Consider the following 18,301-nt stretch of genomic DNA (forward strand, 5'->3'; position numbering starts at 1 on the left):
AAATTATTTTTAAAGGTTTAAATCATTATATATTTTAAATTTCTCAAAATCTATAAATAAAATAATATATTTCCTATAAATTTAAATAAGATATGTCAGAATACCTAAGCTTAACATATCAATTGGCATTTAAAATTTTTGGATACAAAATCAATAAATATTTTAAGTATTTTTGGTGATTTGAGTATACTTTAACTATTTCAGATATTTACTTTTGACTATCTATATATATTTTCAAGTATTTAAACCAATTTAAAAGTATAATTCTTGATGTTTTATATACGTTAAATCTAAATATAATTAAATATATAAGTATCCGAATACTTCGGTTCGGATCAGATTTGGATCTCTAAATAACAAAACTTTGAATAATTTGAATATTTAATCAATTTATGTTCGGGTTTGGTACTATATTTTCGGATCGGTCTCGGGTCTGTTCCTCGGATTCATTTTGCCAAACCCTAATAATTACATGAAAAACAAATATCAACATATTTTTCAAAATATACATCCGCGCAGGCGCGCAGATTAAATATTAACATATTTTTCAAAATATTTTGCTATCAATTTTGGTTCGGGTTTGGTATTACACTTTCAGATCAAGATCGGTTTCGTTCTTCAGATTTTGATTTTTTTCAAGCACTAATATTAACATAAAAAACAAGTAGCAAAATATTTTTGAAAAATACACCCGCGCGGGTGCGCGGGTTAAAATCTAGTTACTGTTAAAACTAAAGTACAAAACAATACTTGCCTATTTTAAGTGATTTCTTACATCTTTTTAATTCATTTTTCTTTTACTTTTAACTACTTCATTTATTGTCTTTTCCAAATGATTCAACATCATTTATTACAAAAGTACAGAACAAAACTTACCTATTTTAATTGTTTTATTATATTTTTTACATTTTATTATTATTTCAAACTACTTTATTAATTGTATTTAACATAATAATTTGACGTCATTTATTTTACGTGTTAACCATAATAATTTCACGTATTTGAATGAAATTGATCCTGATAAGAATCAAATCGGTTAACAATTTTTTTTGTTGTTTACATAATTATTTAAATTTGGACACTCATGTACACGTTTGGATACGGATCGGTTTTCTCAAGAATATATTTTTTTAGATTTTAAATTAAATTTCAGTCGGGTATTATAAATTTATTCAGATTCTACATAGTTCAAACTAAAAATATCGAAATAATCTATGTTTAGAAATGTCTTAACCATCCGTACCGATGCGCACATCATGCTCTAGTGTAGATTAAAACATAAGCCTAATTATGCAAATGAAGAGGGCACAAAGTAAGGCAGACAATAAGTTAAAAAGATATTGTAATAGAATATATTACTTTGACGAATAAGTACACTACAAACAAATCAATAGAATTTTTAATAACAAAAAGAAAAAGTAGAATTTTGTTCCTTTCTCAACTCTTCACTCTCTATGCAGCAAAGCACTCTTTAGGAAGACCTTGAGGGAATCTCTTCGTATCCGTGCAATAGTTGTAGATCATGTAGTTCTTCTGCACCCATCTCATCCTTTCTTGAGCCGTAGAGTCAAGCTCCTGCGACAGCCACGAGCCAGTGGTCCCCTGTCCCGAGCCATTAGGACAAGACGACTTGCCGTTTGACCAAACACAAGCTTCTTGGTTAAAGCCACGGTAGGAAGCAGTGAAAGGAGCTTTAGACCAATCGGTTTTGACCAAACCACCTCTCGTGGCCCAATCATCAGCGTTCCAAAGACTGGAATACATTCTCATTGGTTGGTTCTTAGGAAATAGAGTACCAACAGATTCCATGTTTTTGAATTCTCTAATGGGAGTTCCATCGACTGTGAAAATGATTCGTTGTGGGTTCCAGAGAATGGTGTAAGTGTGGAAATCAGCTGTTGGGTCGAACCAGAGTTTGAACTGCTGTTCTTTGTCTCCTTTGCCTTGTGTGTATACATTTGTGTGAAGTGTGTAAGGATCTCCACTTAGGTTCCCTAAGAACTCGAAGTCAATCTCGTCCCATGTGGTTCCTGGTGATTTCAACTGTAACGAAAAACTAATTTTAGTAACAAGAACTTCAAAATGTAACAAAAGAAAAATAAACGTGGTTATGTAACTTACGTAGAGTGTTGTGACTGTTCCTGCGGAGTTACCAGGGACGAGTTTCATCTGCATGTCGATTTTACCGAACAAGTACTCGTTCTTGGACTGGAAACCAGAGCCAGATGATTTGTCTAGAGACAAAGTGAGAAGCTCTCAATTGTACAAACGCGCCCACGCGCCCCTCTTCGTGCGACCTAGAAAGCGAAACCTAAAACCTTAATTCGATCTCGTCTCTCGTCGGCTCAGCCGTTGACGCCTCCTCCTTCCGGTGAATCACCAAGCTATTACCGGCGGGGAACTCTCTCGATCAACTCCTCTCACATCTCCGGCGATCTCTCATCATGGAGCCTCTTGAGACTCTACGTTCCGGAATCGAAGGTGTTAATGGTGAAGAGGATCAAGTGGAGGTTCAGACCAACATCATCTCTGACTCAGGAACTAGGATCTCTTGCAAGGAGAAGATTAACACCCTGAACTCCGACAAGCTTCAAGTCCCTTTGACGGTCACGCCTGACTCTTCTTTACCAACTTCTTGTGCTTTTGGAGAAGCATCAACGGAGGTGGGCCACACGATTTCAAAAGCTACTTCTTCTGTGCTCGCGGGTCCTGCTTTGCCTCAGCCTCAGCTCCAAGGAGCTTGGACTAAACCGCTGTTAATAACTGGAGCTACAGAAAGTTCAACTTTGTTTTCTGATAGCCCTGCAGCGGAAAACTCTGAATGGCCGGCTCTTTCAACCAGGGATATAGGTAGGAAGAAGAATCAGTCTTCCGTAGACAGAACAAAGGCTGTGCAACAAACGAAACGAGTTGATTCTTCCTCGACTCAAAGAGTAAAGCTTCCTACTGATAAGACCCGGTTTCCTTGGGCTGCTCGAATGAACCCACAAACAAGGAATCTCCATCGCGTGACAGTACCCGAATATATGGAGGATGGCACTCCTAAGGTAACTATTCCGGATCATGTACTACTCCATGGTTTACAAAACCATAGGGAATATGTGATAGGACAGTTTTACCGCTGTCTGGTACCATCTGGTGGGTTAGTGTATGCTGTTCTGAATAGGATTTGGGGTAGAAAATGTGAGATTTTCGTCAGGAAGATTAGTGAATTCTCTTATATCTTCCACATCCCAGATGAATCTACTAGAAAATTTGTTCTCCAGCGTAGCTTATGGCATGTGGATGATTGCCTCATGTTTGTTGCTCCTTGGACTTCTTCGGAAACTTTAACCCTTCCTGAAATTTCATCAATTCCGATTTGGGTCACGCTCAAAAACATCCCCAGCACTCTATATTCCATCCTAGGAATCGAATGGATTGCTTCAGGAGTAGGAGAACCAATGTTATCTTACAAACCGTGGTTAGATCCAACTATGATAGGAGAAGCTAAGATTATGGTGGAAGTTGAGTTAGATAAACCTTTCCCACAGAAAGTTGCTGCTTGGGATAAGCAAGGGAACTTTTCTTTGGTTGATGTGGAATACTCTTGGCTTCCTACATCCTGTGAGATATGTGGTCAGATTGGTCATAAATCAAGGAGATGTTTGTCTATTTCTGGTCTTAAGGCAGCTACACCAGCTACTAAGAGAAAGGATTCAGTAGTCGCCCATGTCTTTGCATCTGCTGATGCTTCACCACCCGAAATGAATATTCAGAAGGTCATTGAGGTCTCTTCAGAAACATCACAGGAAGCTGCTGTGGCTAAAAGAGATGCAACACTTTCAGATATTCCAATCCCTTCTCAAATTAAAGAAGCTATGTCAATGGCAACGGTACAAGCATCTAACTCTCAGCAATATATTTCGCATGCTCCTGTTTCAGATAAGCCAGCTACACCAAAAGAAGATACATCTTGCATTTGTGATGAGGTGATCGACAAGATTAATTCTACTGATGTGGATGATCTAGTTTCTTTAGCTACTGTTTCAGTGCTAGAGAACTTGTACGAGTCACCAACAGTTATTTGTGTCAATGAAACAATTGAGTCTTCCCCTACGGAGTCTGCCCCAACAAAGCAACATATAGAGTCTTCCATCACTCAAACCTCAACCGAGGTTAGCAAGGAAAGTATCAGAATGCAGGAGATTGATTTGGGCTCAAATCAGTTTGCCTCTTTAACTTCCTTAGAAGGAGAAGAAGAATATCAATTGGATTTGGATGAAAGTTCTGGTCCAATAGACATTTTGACACCTTTGGGGAAAAGACTCCTTCGTGAAAGACCTGTTAAACCCTCGGCAAAAGGTATGGAATGGCAATTGCAATCCTCGTCTCGCGGGCGAGGAAATAGAGGACGTGGAAATCGTGGGAAACTACGGTAGAAGCGACTTTTACCCCTCTCTAAAGTCAACCAAAGTAATGCTTTGGTAGTCTCTTGTTTAACTATGTTTATTGCATGTTACAATCTTCTCTTGAAACTGTATGACTTCAGTCATAGCCTACTATGTAACCGTCTTTTCAAATAAAAGTAAAAAAAAAAAAAAAAAAAAAAAAAAAAAAAAAAAAAAAAAAAAGTGAGAAGCTCTCCATTGTTTTTGATCTGTCCACGTCCATCTCCCCATGTGATCTCAACGTCTCTTTGGAAATTAGCTGAAACAGAGGAGATGACTATAAGAGAAATAAACAGAGGAAGGAAGTAACTGTGTGCCATTTTGAGAGATTTATCTATGTTTCTTGTGTTCTTGTATTGGATTTTTAGAATGTGATGTTTGAGGGTTTATGGATGGATGGATGTATATATAGTAGTAGTAAAGGTTTGAGATTTGAGAGGAGGTTCGAAAGAGGAAGGTTCATATGGTGAAAGACGAAGCCGTGTTTAAGGCAACAGCTGGGGTTGGGCCATCTTTGTAGTAAAAGCTGTGTTTAAAATTGGCTTTGGAGCTCACGCGGTTTTTTAAATAATGTTTCTTTTTATTATCTGATAATAAATTTTACATTTAAGGGTTTTTTGTGTCAGATTATTTTATTGGATTTGGGAGTTTTGCTATAAAAAGAGAAGTTCAATACGTTACCACCGGCTTGGACCGACTTTGATAGGTAAAGAGTTTTCCTCTAATAGAACCAAGAGATTCTGTTAATCCAAAAGAAATAACAATATGTTTGTTTTAAGAAAGTTCATTAGAATGCTGACAAAAAGAAAACGTAACTAGGATAAGGTAGATTTATGAGTTCTAGGTTTTAATTGGTGATTCTAAATTTTTCTTTTTTACCAATTACACAACCATGGTTCATAAATCATGACTATCTTGATTTTGTTACATGTACTATTTTGGGGTAGGGATATATATAACTTACTGTAGACGAAATTGAAACTTATTTAATTTGCGTATTTATTTTCAATGCCACAACAAATTTAGAGTAGTTTTAAGAAAATATGAAGATCGAACTATATTTAAAGTTTTTATTTTTAAATTTAAATTAAAATTTTAAGCAAGATGAAGAAGAGGAACACGTTGAAGGGATAAGGTAGTTGTTGGGTAAAATTATTAATTTGACTGACTCAAATGTTGGATGTAGTGACATAGTCAGTCAGGGACAGCTAAGCAGACACTCAAGTTGATGTAGCGGTCGTGGTCTGGAAGTTTCTTGGTCCAAGACTCCTAGTGGCTAAATTAGATCAAATGTCTGTTCCTGTGAACGAAATTAGATCAAATCTACCTCCCAAAATCCAAATAAATCTAAACTAAATTTTTAGTCATCAAATGTGTTAATTATTACCATTAAAAATCCTGGTCAGATGGTTAAAAATTCCCAGAACACAACCAACTAATAATCAAGCACGAATCATAGAAACATAACACTGGTCTTTAGTGGAACACAAGTCTACTTGAGAATCAAAAAAAGAAGAAAAAAAGACATAGATTCTACTTGTTAAGACTGCAAAATCAGTTCTTAAGAATGCTACTGTCTAAATGAGTCGATCAAACATATTAGAAGTCTCCTGCTTCATAAACACAACACATCCACTGAATCTATCTGTACACTCCTTTTATACAATACCTGTGTCACTTCACCTCCATTCGCGCTGCTGCTGCCTTGTGGCCTTCAAGATTCAGTTTCCAGTTGGTAAACACTGTTTTGAGTCAGTAGTGTTGTTACCATCATCATGAAGGTATGATACGATCATGATGAAGAAGGACCAGACTATTCTTCGTCATCATCATCCAGCTCTACAATCTGTGCACGCCTCTCAGCAGCTTTCCTCCTGATGAAGAAACCCCATCTCATTGCTGCCTTTATCTTAAGCCACCCAACAACAGCTCTGCCTGATCGACCACGGTCTTCATCATAACCTTGCATAGGCGTGTGTAGAAACGACGGGAAAGTATACCCATCTTCCTGCAAATGTGAAGCAGAGCCATTACCTCCTCCCCCTCCTCCTCCCATGCTGAATAGGCGGAGGAACTGTTGCATGTCCTCGTTCTCCAGCATTTCGTGGCTTCTCAGACGGATCTCTTCCTCTGAGAAGAACTCTTCCGCTCCTCTCTCGCGGTGGTTCGACCAGTCTTCAAAAGGATTGAGATTTGCCTGTTGGACTGAAGAAGAGTTGATGTTTTGGTACCCACTCGTGGATGCCTGTGGAGGACCGAGAGCAAGCATACCGTTCATGTTTTGATTGTTCATGGAGCTTTGACCCTGATGTAGATTTCCCATGAGCTGATCCTGCGCTGTTCCGCCTGAAGCAACCTCAAACTGTGCTCTCGGGTTGGAGACTAGAAGCTGGGGATACGGAGGATACCTTGTCGCCATAGTTTGATCATACCCTGCAGAATTGAACAAACTTATAAGATTTAGTACAGTAACACAATTTTTATGGGAGTGACAGCAATTCACAAACCTCCAATAGCAAAATCTGAAAGCACTGGAGGTTGATTAGCTGGCACTGAGGATGATTGCCCTGCCATCTGCATTGGATGGTTAATGGCAGCAGTTGAGTAATTAGCTTCATCAGCTTGAGTAATACCCAATCTCTGAGGCTGCTTCATGTCTATGAGAGATTTTCCATCATACTCTATGACTAAGTTCCAGTTGTCATATGCTTTCTTCACCAGCCCATCAACATATACCTTCAGAACACAGAAGTGAAAAACAGAATTGAAATTTGTTATATATCTCTCCCTTCAGTGACTTTGAAAGAATGCAGTTCAAACACAGCTAATTAACATTGAATCAATACAGAAGATAGTTGTGAATCATAGCTTAACTAGACCATAAGTTGCAGTTTAAATAAAGGGTGTTTCAAGAGAAAGGAACATGCAGCAAACCTTTTGGCTTTCAGTAAGTGAATCAGCAGAGTAGTATTGGTCCCCGGATATGAGACCACTTAGCTCATAGATATTATTGAACACAACGCCGACATTCCTCGAATCCTCAGCATAGTAGATATAAAGCTTACCGCTCAGGACACACGTCTTCGCGTGCTCTACTAGTGCATCCCACATTTTGTTTGACATTCCACTTCCGAGAATCTATATAAACAAGGATACATATAAAATTATCCATGGCTTTATATAAACTCAACGAATAGTATCTTTCACGCGCACAAAAATTGACAATAAAAGCACTTACAGTACGTAATTTTGCAGAATCTCTGACCATTGTTCTCAGAAAGTCTTCTACAGTGAATATTCTTGCAGCGTTTAGCTTCTTATGGAATGCACCATCCTTACCAATCTTCTCCAGTCTCCACACGTCATCATTCAGAGCAGGAGGATAATGCTTCTTGTACACTGCACATAAACAAAATGTGAATCAAACTAAAAGAAGTAAACACCATACCGTACACTGAGAACAAATAGAAGTAGAAACTTTTAAGATCATACATTCGCCCCTGTGATCTTTAACAATGAAAGCTTCAGTCTTTGCCTCACGTATGCGCATGCCATCACAACACCCAGAAGAAACCCTTAAACCAAGCCTGAACTTCCTACTCCGAATCCAACTCGAGTTATCGGTGAAAACCAGCTCGCCCAAAGTTCCAACCCCTTCCTTGAGAGTAACATACAAATCTCCAGTCAGCAACGGTCTCTTTCCTTGACGCTCTTTCACGACATGGCTTTCGAATTCTTCCTGTGTCCAGCCTTCATCATCTTCGTTGTTGAAGTCACCCTCAAGGACAACAACCTCAAGCTTTGCAGAAGCCTCTGGACCATATACCACGGCGCGCCCAGTGTTGGCATCAATCAAGACGACATGGATTGCAGCACCCTGCTCTCCTTCAACTCTTCCTCCTGTGAATAAGGGGAGAGATAACCTAGACCTGAACTGTAACCGTAAGTTCCGGCCATCCGGACCTTCAATTCGCTTTGGAGAAGACCCAGACACAGACCCAGAACTGCAAACCAATAACAAACCTCAGTGTAACTGTTACTTAACGTTGAAAAAGAATGTTACTAAAGATACAATGATGAGCAGTTTTCGATTTAACCTTCCAGTAAGCCTAGCAGGTCCTAATTTGGCCAAAGCACGTTCCACTTCCTCACTGACCTGCTCAAAAAGAATCCTACATTAACGCTTTTAACAAAGAATAGCTCATTTCTAAGCACCGGACATAAAACAAAGAATCCCCATTTCTGGGCTGTGAAAGTGTTAATACAGATCCATAGTATTGAGTGACAAGAGTTACGAATAGTGCACACACGTAAAAGCAGAGTAAATGATCCCCAGAAGAGGAAGAGATCTTACAACTCGGCGGAGAATAGGTTCCAAAGAAGAGCAAAGCTTCTGCAAACTGTCTACTTTGAGAGCCTCTACAATCACACTGCCACAACAGTAAAAAAAAAAAAAAACACACACAAAGTTAGAAACTTTCTGAAAAAATAACGGGAAGTAAAGGAGGAGAAAGAACCTAGCAAGAGCAGGACGTTTTCGCTCAGGCTGATCACCATCATCACCGTTGTTACCATCCAAACTCCTTTTATTTCTATTCATGTTGTCATTACCTCTATCCATTCTATTCTATTCTATTCTACTTGTTCATTTCTCCACACACAACAATAACTTCCTAGATCTGCAAAATCACATACAAGCAACCACACCATTACAATATCGAAAGTCTATTAAATCAAAACACCCTTCGAACGTCTGAGATCACAAGTGAAGAGACGAAGAGAGACACGTGAAGAAGGAAGTACCTGTTGATCGAGACGGCGAAATCAGAGAGTATCTCCCCGATTTATAACCGTCGGCGTCACGATTAGTAGTGAGCAACGGAAGGAAGTGGTTTTTAGTCTCCTCGTTTTGGTCTTCTTCTCTCTCTCTCTCGATCGATGATTTGGGATTCTTTTTGGGGTTAATCTCTGTCTAAGTCAACTATGGCGACTCATTGGGAGCTTTGGCACTGGTCTCTACTGGGCTTTAATCCGGTGCGGTAAGGTCTACCTGATAGCTATTGTTGTCGTTTTCAATTAAAACAAAAACGTTGTGTAATAGTGTTTCATTATTCACCACCCCTTGTCCAATTCGATCGCAGCCGCAGATTGCATTTACGGCCTTTAAGGTTGTACACTTTTCCCAAAGCCACTTTTTTCTTATGTCGACCAAAGAAGTATCATAAGATAATTTTGTTTATATCACTGTGTGTATTTAGCTTTTTCGATTATAAAATTATTTAATTTCCATAAACCATACATCTCGTGATGATCTAAATCTACCTACCACTAAATATTTCAGACTCCCAAGTCCAAAAGTACTTTAATTTGAAACAAATACGGAGTATGTTGACAAAGTAGTAAAGGTGTGATTAATAATACAACAAAGAGCTAACATGGAGAGTGTGTTTTGGGTTTTCATGCTCTATTGAATTCTCCGAGCCTTTTGTGAAGTTTAGTGAGCAACCGGTGGCAAATCTCCGGAGATGTGCAAGGGCCACACATGAGGTATACAACGTTTCCCAGAGGACGCATGAAAATACCGTCTTCCCGGAGCATCTCTAGAAGGGACTTTGCGTACAAGGAAGCATACCTGAGATGAGACATGCCAATGTAGGATTGTTCAATACAACGAGGATAACATAAACAGTTTCAAGAGAACAAGGATATAATGTCATTTGATAGCTTACCCGGAATTGGAAGCATCTACTTTAAGTTCTAGAGCGAAAACGGTTCCTAATACAACCACCCTTTCAACTGCACAGTGGGATGATATTTGTAGCACCAGTTCTTCGTCCCACAGCTGCAAAACAAAAAACGCGTACGATCAAGAACCATTTATTTTAGCAAAAACCATTTAAAGATGTTGCTATTGACTACATATTTTTATCATATGCCATACTTTGTGTCAAGATTTCAAGTAATATTATGTTAATTAAAGAATAGGAATGTCCTAGTACCTCTCTTAAGGTTCCTCTTTGTGAATCGATGTTATGGTTAGTCTCTGGATCTTTGAACCATTCTATAGCTTTAGCTGCTGTTGCGCAACCCATAGCATGAGCTGAGTATGAGTGACCATGAAGCAGGGCTTTAAGCTATACAACCAATAAAGAAAGTTAGATGGCTTCAAGCAAGGATCAAAATCAGCTTTTGATAAGAGCGAGCCTTCTTCAACTTTCGTTTTATTACCTTTGAATCTCCAGAAAATGAATCGAACACGGCATCTGTTGCAAGAGTGACAGCCAATGGAATCATTCCACCAGTCAGCAATTTGGCGAAGCAAGCTATGTCCGGTTTGCAACCGAGAAGGTCAGCAGTAGTCTAGGTAAATTCATGGTCACTTGTCAGCAGAATGTTAAAGGGAATATGGTAATAGAAAATCTATAACAAAATGACATCAAATCAAGTAACAGTAACTACCTCTACTCCAAGACGCCAGAAACCTGTGAACACTTCATCGAAAATTACTGGAATTTTTCTATTACGGCACTCATTGACCAGAACTCGTTGGAAAAGCGGATCAACCATGTGCATTCCCCCAGCACCATGAATCACTAACGATAAAATTGCCACATTCATTAAAGACCAGGGATGCTAAACCTTACTGAACTATTTAAATTCATACTGATGAACATACTAACATACCTGGTTCTATTATCAGTGCTCCAACGTGGGCGGATTGTGAACTTTTGGAATACTCTTGTAACTGCTCTGACACGTATGCTGAATAGATTGTCGCAAGAACCGATGTGTCTCTACTCTTGTCAAATATCTCATCACGAGTGGTGAAGGCTGTTAAGAGTTCGGCAGTACTAAGTTATACAGCTAAAGGGAAAATAATAGGAACTGTTGGATGACATAAGGAAGAAAGGGTGTTTTTACTTCCAGATTCTTCCGAAGCAGTTTGAGGAAAACTTTCAGGGAGAGAGAGATTCCATGCTCCGTTGGAGATAAAGACAGTAGGAGGGTCCAGAAACATGCCTCTTCCAGTATACCTACAATGCAATAGATAAGCAGGGAAAGCTGAGAATAAGTGGATAATATTATTAATACTTGCAGAAGACAATTCTGGTGGGTGCGTAAGATATGGAAAAAAAGAAGCTGAGTTTACAGATGTAATCTGATTCATCCATAAGGGATGACACCTCTATCTAAGCAACAGTATGGGATGGTTGCTATGCAGAAGATGCTTAAGAATATTGGAAGCAAAATTCTACAGAAATGGTCAAGTAAGAATCATGACGACAATAATAAATTCATTACCATGGCTGCTGGAGAAAGCCTGTGTAAGGTGATGGTGCTTGTGCTTCCATCGCTCCTAAAGTATCCCCATGGTAAGACCCTCGAAGAGCTAGGACCTATATTAGAACACATCAAAATTTAACTTTAGAACCTAAAAGACAAATGACAAAACCACATAAATGAAGATAAACATGCATATGTAAGAAGTTGAGCTGCCACGAAAGGGGCAAACCTTGAATCTTAGTAAGCATCACAGTGGCAACAATTGTTCAGTAACAGGTACAGTAAAGTGTCTTAGTATCGTTGAGCACTAGCAAGATGATTGTACCTTAACATCAACATGCTTCTTCTCTTCCGCATCCTCAGAAAGACCCAATAGGGTCTCATGATCAACACAGAACTTACGAAATGCCATCTTCAGGGCAATTTCGATTGCTGTGGATCCATTATCCGAGAAGTATACTCGAGAAGCCCAGCCTGCATGCAAAAACTAATTAGCTCTTCCCACAAGTGAAACAATGTGACAGAACAAGTTTAAAAACCTTTTCCCACTCCATCTAATAAGAGCTCAGCACATTTCAAGGCAGGTTCATATACATTCTCAGGGAACATAACATGCCCGAACCTAGCAGCAGTGTAACCCATCTCTCTAGCAAGCTCAGCCTGAAACAGCCTAAACAAATATTCAAAATAAACTTCAGAAGATTCACCACAACGAAAGATAAGCATTAAGATTTACGATAGGGAATGATAGTTATCATAAAACTTAGAGAACAGTGGCCACAGATGACCTGGAAAGCAGGATCTGGCCCCTGTGTCCACCAGCTTGCACAAGCGTCAAATTGCTGGGTAATAGAATTGTTATCGGAAGCCTGAAAATGAAGAAAGTCACACGTCTCATTACTTGCAGCAAATTCTAGATGCACATATCTGAAACAATAAAGCTACCAGTTTGATTAGGACTCTTCTAATTACAAAATTAAAGGATCTTCTCATACAAACCTTGAATACTGAAAAGTTTTCACCACATCGGGAGTCTATAACCGTCACATTGTCTTCAGGCACAAGTTTATGCTGAGTAAACGGCCACCAGAAAACCTCCCCTGCTTGCTTCGCCATGCCGTTTAATCTATCCACTCTCTCCAAATAAACTGATACCATTACCTCCTTCAAAGCCTTAAACACACCATCGGATTCAACAAACCATTCAATAAGATCATCTGAAGGGTCCTTGGGAACAGGTGGGAGCACAAGCACAGGCACCCTACAATCCAAACATGTACAAACAAGAATAAAAAACCGTGAAAGGGAAACTGAAAGCAACTAAACAAGTAAAGGCACCAACTTGTTTCTTAGATACGAATTTAACGGAACTTCATTAACAAGTCCATGATCCTCAAAAACGACAGCAGCAACGTCGTATCCTCGAAGTTTTAGACTCTCATAAGCAGCAATAGTCCCGGAGATACCACCGAGCCTACCGTCTCCAACGAGAATCCCCGGTAATCTAAAAGGCCTAAAGTTCAAAAAAAAAAAAGATATTAACCAAATTTATCTCCTTCTATGAGTCCGAATGGTAACAGACTGCAGAAGAATAACTGCGGTGTGGTTCTAATAATAACAAAAACATATACATAGAGATTTTTGTTACTATTAGGCGCCGTAGGAGAAGAAGATAAAGTGTTAACCTGTAGAGATCGCACTGAAGAGTCCCCGATGGCCCCGGACTAGCAACTCCACCGGCGGTTTCCACCAAACATAGAACATTTGCTTTACTTCCACATTCCATCTCTTGCTCCACCATCTTTAACACGACGGAGTCCTCAACCGTTGCGTGTTCCCTCTCCGCCGCCAAATGCGGAGAGATAGCCGCCTCCCAAGCGTACAGCGTCTTGCACAGAAGCTCCGGCGCGCCGGTGACAGTCTTCTCCTCCCTGAAATTCAAATCGCACATCCCACTCTCGCTGACTTTGATATTCCGTCTCATAGATTCCGCTACGGGGAGCGAGGAACGGAGGACGGAGTTGGAGACGGAGAGAGGAATCCGGCAACGGAGGGAGAGGGAGTCGAGCTTGGAGAAGACGAAGCGAGAGTCGGAGTCGGAAGGGAAGCCGGTTTGGATAGGTTTCAAGTAGAGGAGTTTTGAGGAATGTGCTGCGGGGGGAGAGGAGGAAGGTTGGTGGAGGAGGAAGGAGGAGGCGATGCCGGTGGAGACGAGGGTTTTGCCGAGGGAAGTGTTGGCCGACCAGATTAAGTAGGTAGGGTGGTTGAGAGGGAGATTGAAATGAGAAGGAACAGCGGTGGAGTTGAGCCTGATGTGGTGGTGGCGTAAGTGGCGGAGACGGTGGCGGAGGAGTGTGGCTGTTACCGGCGACATCATCGGTGGGAAGCGGGGAGAGGAGAGGAAGGAGCTAAACTCTTTCGTTGTTTTTACGGCTCCCCTCGCGGAATCAAAACTAGGGTGGACATATAATTCTGTGGTCTGGTTCGGTATACACGATTTTTTCAAAAACATTTACTTTTAAAAATATTTGAGAAACTAGGGTCAATATAAATATATTTGGGTAACTATCCGTTCACTGTATTGGGAACTACTCATTTTCTTATATTCTAGAATTTATCATACCAAGCTAGCTTTTTATAGATATCAGCTAAAGATGTCACTCAATATATGGTGTCAGAATTGTTATCTTCTATTGTCCATAGCAAAAATTTAAGATGATTTTCTAATTTATTCTCTGTATCACCATTATTTTTATTTATGTTCTGATATATAAAAAGAAAAAAAAAATTTCAAAAGCTAGAGATACGGAAAAAAATTATTTTTACCATTCCAACGAGAGTTGTTGAAGCGTTGAGAAGACTCAAAAGACCCAATTACAGTAAGTTTTAAGCTTAGTACATCTTTAAAATGTTAATGCGTTAAACTAAATCTTGATGAAACTAATATATTACACAGAGCTTTATCATATTAACATAACAGGGTTTCTTTTTATGCAAGATGGAAGCAATTCAGCTGTCGGGGCACATGTTCACTACGGTGTAGAATTTATTAGTCAAAGAATAAAAACATACCACAAACAAAAGAGAATCAAAATCCATTCTTGAAGCTTTTGATCCCGAAGGTTATTTGCTAACAGTATCATGTGGAAAATCCACCATCTGAGAAATCATTGATGAATCTATTTTATTTTTTAGTTGTTATTTGGTATTGTTTATTCTGACCCCGAGATTATATTGCAACTTTTTTATTAGAAGCTTACCCCATAATTATCAATAGTCTAATGCTTCTTTTAACCGGATGTGTACATGTATAATCTAAGTATATTGTAATCTTAATCTCTAACACTTACAACTACATGTTAATAACATATGTAGCATCTAAAATAGTGACGACACATGCCTCCCAAGGTGATCCCGCATAACAAAATCCAGACATAACTGACGAAATTGTTAGTAAATATTATTGGCTTTTTTACACTAAAAAGTGGAGTTCCCATACACTAAAAAGTGGAGTTCCCAAGTTACGCGTAACACATATGTTTAACACCTAATAGGACTACATAGACTCTAACATGAACAATTTACAAATAATATGAAGCTCTTCACGTGTTCCATATGTTTAACACGTAACATGAAGCTTTTCATATATGATTAAATTCTTGGTGAATGTCATTAGCTTTTATTACTCTAAAAAGTGGGGTTCCTAACTTAGACGTATCACCTCTAAATGTGTGATAACACATATGTTTAACACCTAATAGGACTGCATATACTCTAACATGAACAATTTCCAAATAGGAAGCTAATACGAAGTTTTTCATGTGTTCCATATGTTTAACGTCTAACATGAAGCTCTCCGTACTTGATCAAATTCTTGGTGAATGTTATTAGTTTTTACTTCTCTAAAAAATAGGGTTCACAACTTAGACGTAACACCTCTAGATGTGTGATAACACATATGTTGAACACCTAATAGGACTACATAGACTTTAACATGAACAATTTCTAAATACAAAGCTAATAGGAAGCTCTCTATATGTTCCATATGTTTAACACCTCATAGGAAGCTTTCCATACATGTTCAAATTCTTGGTAAATATCATTAGCTTTTATTACTCTAAAAAATGGGGTTCACAACTTAGGCGTATCACCTCCAAATGTGCAATAACACATATATTTAGCACCTAATAAGACTACATAGACTCTAACATAAACTATTTTCAGATAGGAATCTAATAGGAGGCTCTCCAGATGTTCAATATGTTTAATACCTAATAAAAACCCCTCTATACATGATCAAATTCTTGGTAAATGCCAATAAATTACTCTAAAAAGTGGGGTTCACGATTTAGACGTACCACTTTTAAATGCGTGATATACATATGTTTAACACCTAATAGGATTACATAGATTTTACATATGTAAACTTCACTTCCTCAACTACTACAATAAACTGCTGATATCATGTAAATCTTAGAGTATTTTTCATTGGTATATGGGAAGAGCAATTGAAAACATGTGGCTTAAAAGCATCATACCCTAGACCTAATAGTAGTCCAGCAGTGTATGATACTGTACTTTAAGATTTGCAAAGATTGTTTATCATTCCTCTATTTCCTAACGTGGCTAGTGATGGGGGGCATTTTCAACAGAGTTGAAAATAAGCTACATAACTTTTTGATTTTATCTAGTGAATGAGGTATTTTGCTAATTTTGGTCCAAAATTGATATATCTAGCTAATTGTCTCAAAATATTTTTTGGCGGTTTCAGACATTGGTTATAATTTGATGCAAACCGGATCCGAAAGGAACTGAACCGAACCCGACCCATAAATTAGTAAAATCCAAATGGAACTTATAAGTATAATACCGAAAATCTGAACCAACCAAACTGAATCCCACAGAACCACCGAATATCGAAGCTTAGTTTATAACATATAAGTATGTTACTGTTTTCAATCCGTTAGCATTACCGAAACTGAAGATAGAATACCTAGTGCACTAAGTGATGTTTTTTCCTTTTTTTTTACTAAATATGTGAATATCATAACTCTGAATGAAAGTTTGTCATAAATTATTTGTATCAAGTCTGCTTCAGAAGTAAGATTGAACATAAAAACCTCAAAAAAGAAAAGAAAAAATTATTACGCTCTTAAAGTATGTCTAAGCTATTTTCAAATAGTAAAACAACTTAAACTACAGAGCAACAGAGCTACAACATCAATTAGTTTCCAAAACCAAAGCCCAAACTTAATTCGCCAGTGAAAACCTGCAAGACAAAGGGATTAGGCTTAGGGACAAAGCAAAGACGAAGATTATGACCAAAAGCTACTCCATAAAGCGACACATAGAGGAGGTTTGGCAAGGCATGTATCGGCCAACGAAACGAAGAAACTCTGACATACCCAAGATCCTAAAACCAGACGGGATAGAGAGCCTCCAAAGCAACAAGAGACAATGACACATACAGTTTACAATGGGGATACTCGGCTCTAACGCATGTGGAATAAATGGCTCCCTAATCCGACCACAAGACATTGAAAAGGTCTCAATAGGTACAACGAATTCGTCAACATAGAGCTTTCATTTGGAATAGGAAGAGCATGAGAAGTCCTGAGACTCTTTAAAAATAGGCGGAAAACAGCAAGAATGGCTCCACCGAGATGCCATAGAAGCATACCACATTGGTTCTCAATCTCTCTCACAAGTTTTCTGTCGACGAAAACAAAAGATAAAACATAAAAATGAGTCTCTCGTTGGGTTTTTAGGTCTTCAAAATGCGTCTCTCAATGAATATGTGATGTAGCGGAAGCTTAATAGGATAGAACTAGAAATCCGTTGATTCTGAGAATACCAAATATTTATCTACATCAATATGGAAGTTGTTGCGACATGTCAACGATTGACCGCTAGTGGTGTGGATCTTTCAGTCCTTGCCCTTGATCTGGAATGTATGGGTCGATCGATCCTCACCAATTTCCAGCTTAGGTCGATCCAATGCTCCATTTTTCTCCAAATTCCTGTTTAATCGCATTCTTTTCCGATAAGAGAACCTGTACATGTAGTATAACTGAAGAACAACGAAAAAGACTGAAAATACTAAAACACTTTGAAAAACTAATCATTTTTTTTACTGAAAAACGAGTTAAAACCTGATAAAAACCCAATACATCAATTGCTACAACTAACCACTTGTTGAAATTAAGTATGTGGTTAACTTTATTATTAAAGCTATAAGAAAGGCTGACTTTCTATCACACTGTACGTTTTCTAGAAGCTTGAACTGAATGCTTAAGGCATCAAGCAATTAATTGTTGCAGCAAAATCAATTCACGTGTTACATTAGGTATATTTATCAAATGGGTGGGCTGACCATTGGTTGCCATTTGTCCATGCGGATTATTAATGCGGATTATCACAAGACAATGGGTGTTAGTGGATTTGGACTATGTAGACGTAGTCGGTCCAATGATCACAAAAGCTAGGGTTTCTAAAATTTGATTTTCTGCCAAAATCGCAAAATCAAAATTTTCTGCTAAAATTTTAATATCGAGTATTTTGCCAAAACCGTAAAATCAAAATTTTCC

At 38.5% G+C, this 18,301-nt stretch overlaps 3 protein-coding genes across 3 annotated transcripts; all 3 read right to left on the minus strand.

Moving 5' to 3' along the window:
- Window positions 1-1,325: 1,325 nt before the first annotated feature.
- Window positions 1,326-4,812, minus strand: LOC103845191 (xyloglucan endotransglucosylase/hydrolase protein 22). The gene is made up of 3 exons (XM_009122024.3): window positions 4,627-4,812; window positions 2,122-2,258; window positions 1,326-2,043 (listed from the first exon to the last, which is right to left on the minus strand). The coding sequence occupies exons 1-3, from the start codon at window positions 4,748-4,750 to the stop codon at window positions 1,453-1,455; spliced, it is 852 nt and encodes a 283-aa protein (XP_009120272.1). The 5' UTR covers window positions 4,751-4,812; the 3' UTR covers window positions 1,326-1,452.
- Window positions 4,813-5,843: 1,031 nt separating this feature from the next.
- On the minus strand, window positions 5,844-9,477 carry LOC103845193 (calmodulin-binding protein 60 B). The gene is made up of 9 exons (XM_009122028.3): window positions 9,234-9,477; window positions 8,948-9,109; window positions 8,785-8,860; window positions 8,528-8,586; window positions 7,923-8,434; window positions 7,669-7,829; window positions 7,365-7,568; window positions 6,938-7,166; window positions 5,844-6,863 (listed from the first exon to the last, which is right to left on the minus strand). Exons 2-9 carry the CDS (start codon window positions 9,049-9,051, stop codon window positions 6,244-6,246), a joined length of 1,965 nt encoding a protein of 654 aa, XP_009120276.1. The 5' UTR covers window positions 9,052-9,109; window positions 9,234-9,477; the 3' UTR covers window positions 5,844-6,243.
- Window positions 9,478-9,773: 296 nt separating this feature from the next.
- Window positions 9,774-14,212, minus strand: LOC103845194 (bifunctional dethiobiotin synthetase/7,8-diamino-pelargonic acid aminotransferase, mitochondrial). The gene is made up of 14 exons (XM_009122029.3): window positions 13,400-14,212; window positions 13,057-13,227; window positions 12,714-12,975; window positions 12,503-12,583; window positions 12,254-12,374; window positions 12,040-12,188; window positions 11,733-11,827; window positions 11,352-11,464; window positions 11,115-11,261; window positions 10,890-11,023; window positions 10,659-10,790; window positions 10,430-10,564; window positions 10,160-10,272; window positions 9,774-10,062 (listed from the first exon to the last, which is right to left on the minus strand). The coding sequence occupies exons 1-14, from the start codon at window positions 14,089-14,091 to the stop codon at window positions 9,888-9,890; spliced, it is 2,520 nt and encodes an 839-aa protein (XP_009120277.1). The 5' UTR covers window positions 14,092-14,212; the 3' UTR covers window positions 9,774-9,887.
- Window positions 14,213-18,301: the final 4,089 nt, after the last annotated feature.

This window comes from Brassica rapa, chromosome A10 (assembly GCF_000309985.2).
Source record: "Brassica rapa cultivar Chiifu-401-42 chromosome A10, CAAS_Brap_v3.01, whole genome shotgun sequence".
In the NCBI taxonomy this organism is placed as follows: domain Eukaryota; kingdom Viridiplantae; phylum Streptophyta; class Magnoliopsida; order Brassicales; family Brassicaceae; genus Brassica; species Brassica rapa.

Bases quoted from the DNA above. Each gene is read 5' to 3' on its own strand.
- LOC103845191 (XM_009122024.3), bottom strand. From the start codon at position 4,750: ATGGCACACAGTTACTTCCTTCCTCTGTTTATTTCTCTTATAGTCATC. The intron at 2,259-4,626 runs GAGAGCTTCTCA...GTTTGTACAATT, and splicing joins TGGACAGATCAAAAACAATG to GAGAGCTTCTCACTTTGTCT. The intron at 2,044-2,121 runs GTAAGTTACATA...TTTTCGTTACAG, and splicing joins GAACAGTCACAACACTCTAC to TTGAAATCACCAGGAACCAC.
- LOC103845193 (XM_009122028.3), bottom strand. From the start codon at position 9,051: ATGGATAGAGGTAATGACAACATGAATAGAAATAAAAGGAGTTTGGAT. The intron at 8,435-8,527 runs GTTAAATCGAAA...ATTGGTTTGCAG, and splicing joins CCTGCTAGGCTTACTGGAAG to TTCTGGGTCTGTGTCTGGGT. The intron at 7,830-7,922 runs GTATGATCTTAA...GTTTATGTGCAG, and splicing joins TAAAGATCACAGGGGCGAAT to TGTACAAGAAGCATTATCCT.
- LOC103845194 (XM_009122029.3), bottom strand. From the start codon at position 14,091: ATGATGTCGCCGGTAACAGCCACACTCCTCCGCCACCGTCTCCGCCAC. The intron at 13,228-13,399 runs GTTAACACTTTA...TTTGAACTTTAG, and splicing joins CTTCAGTGCGATCTCTACAG to GCCTTTTAGATTACCGGGGA. The intron at 12,375-12,502 runs GTCATCTGTGGC...AGGCTGTTTCAG, and splicing joins GGCCAGATCCTGCTTTCCAG to GCTGAGCTTGCTAGAGAGAT.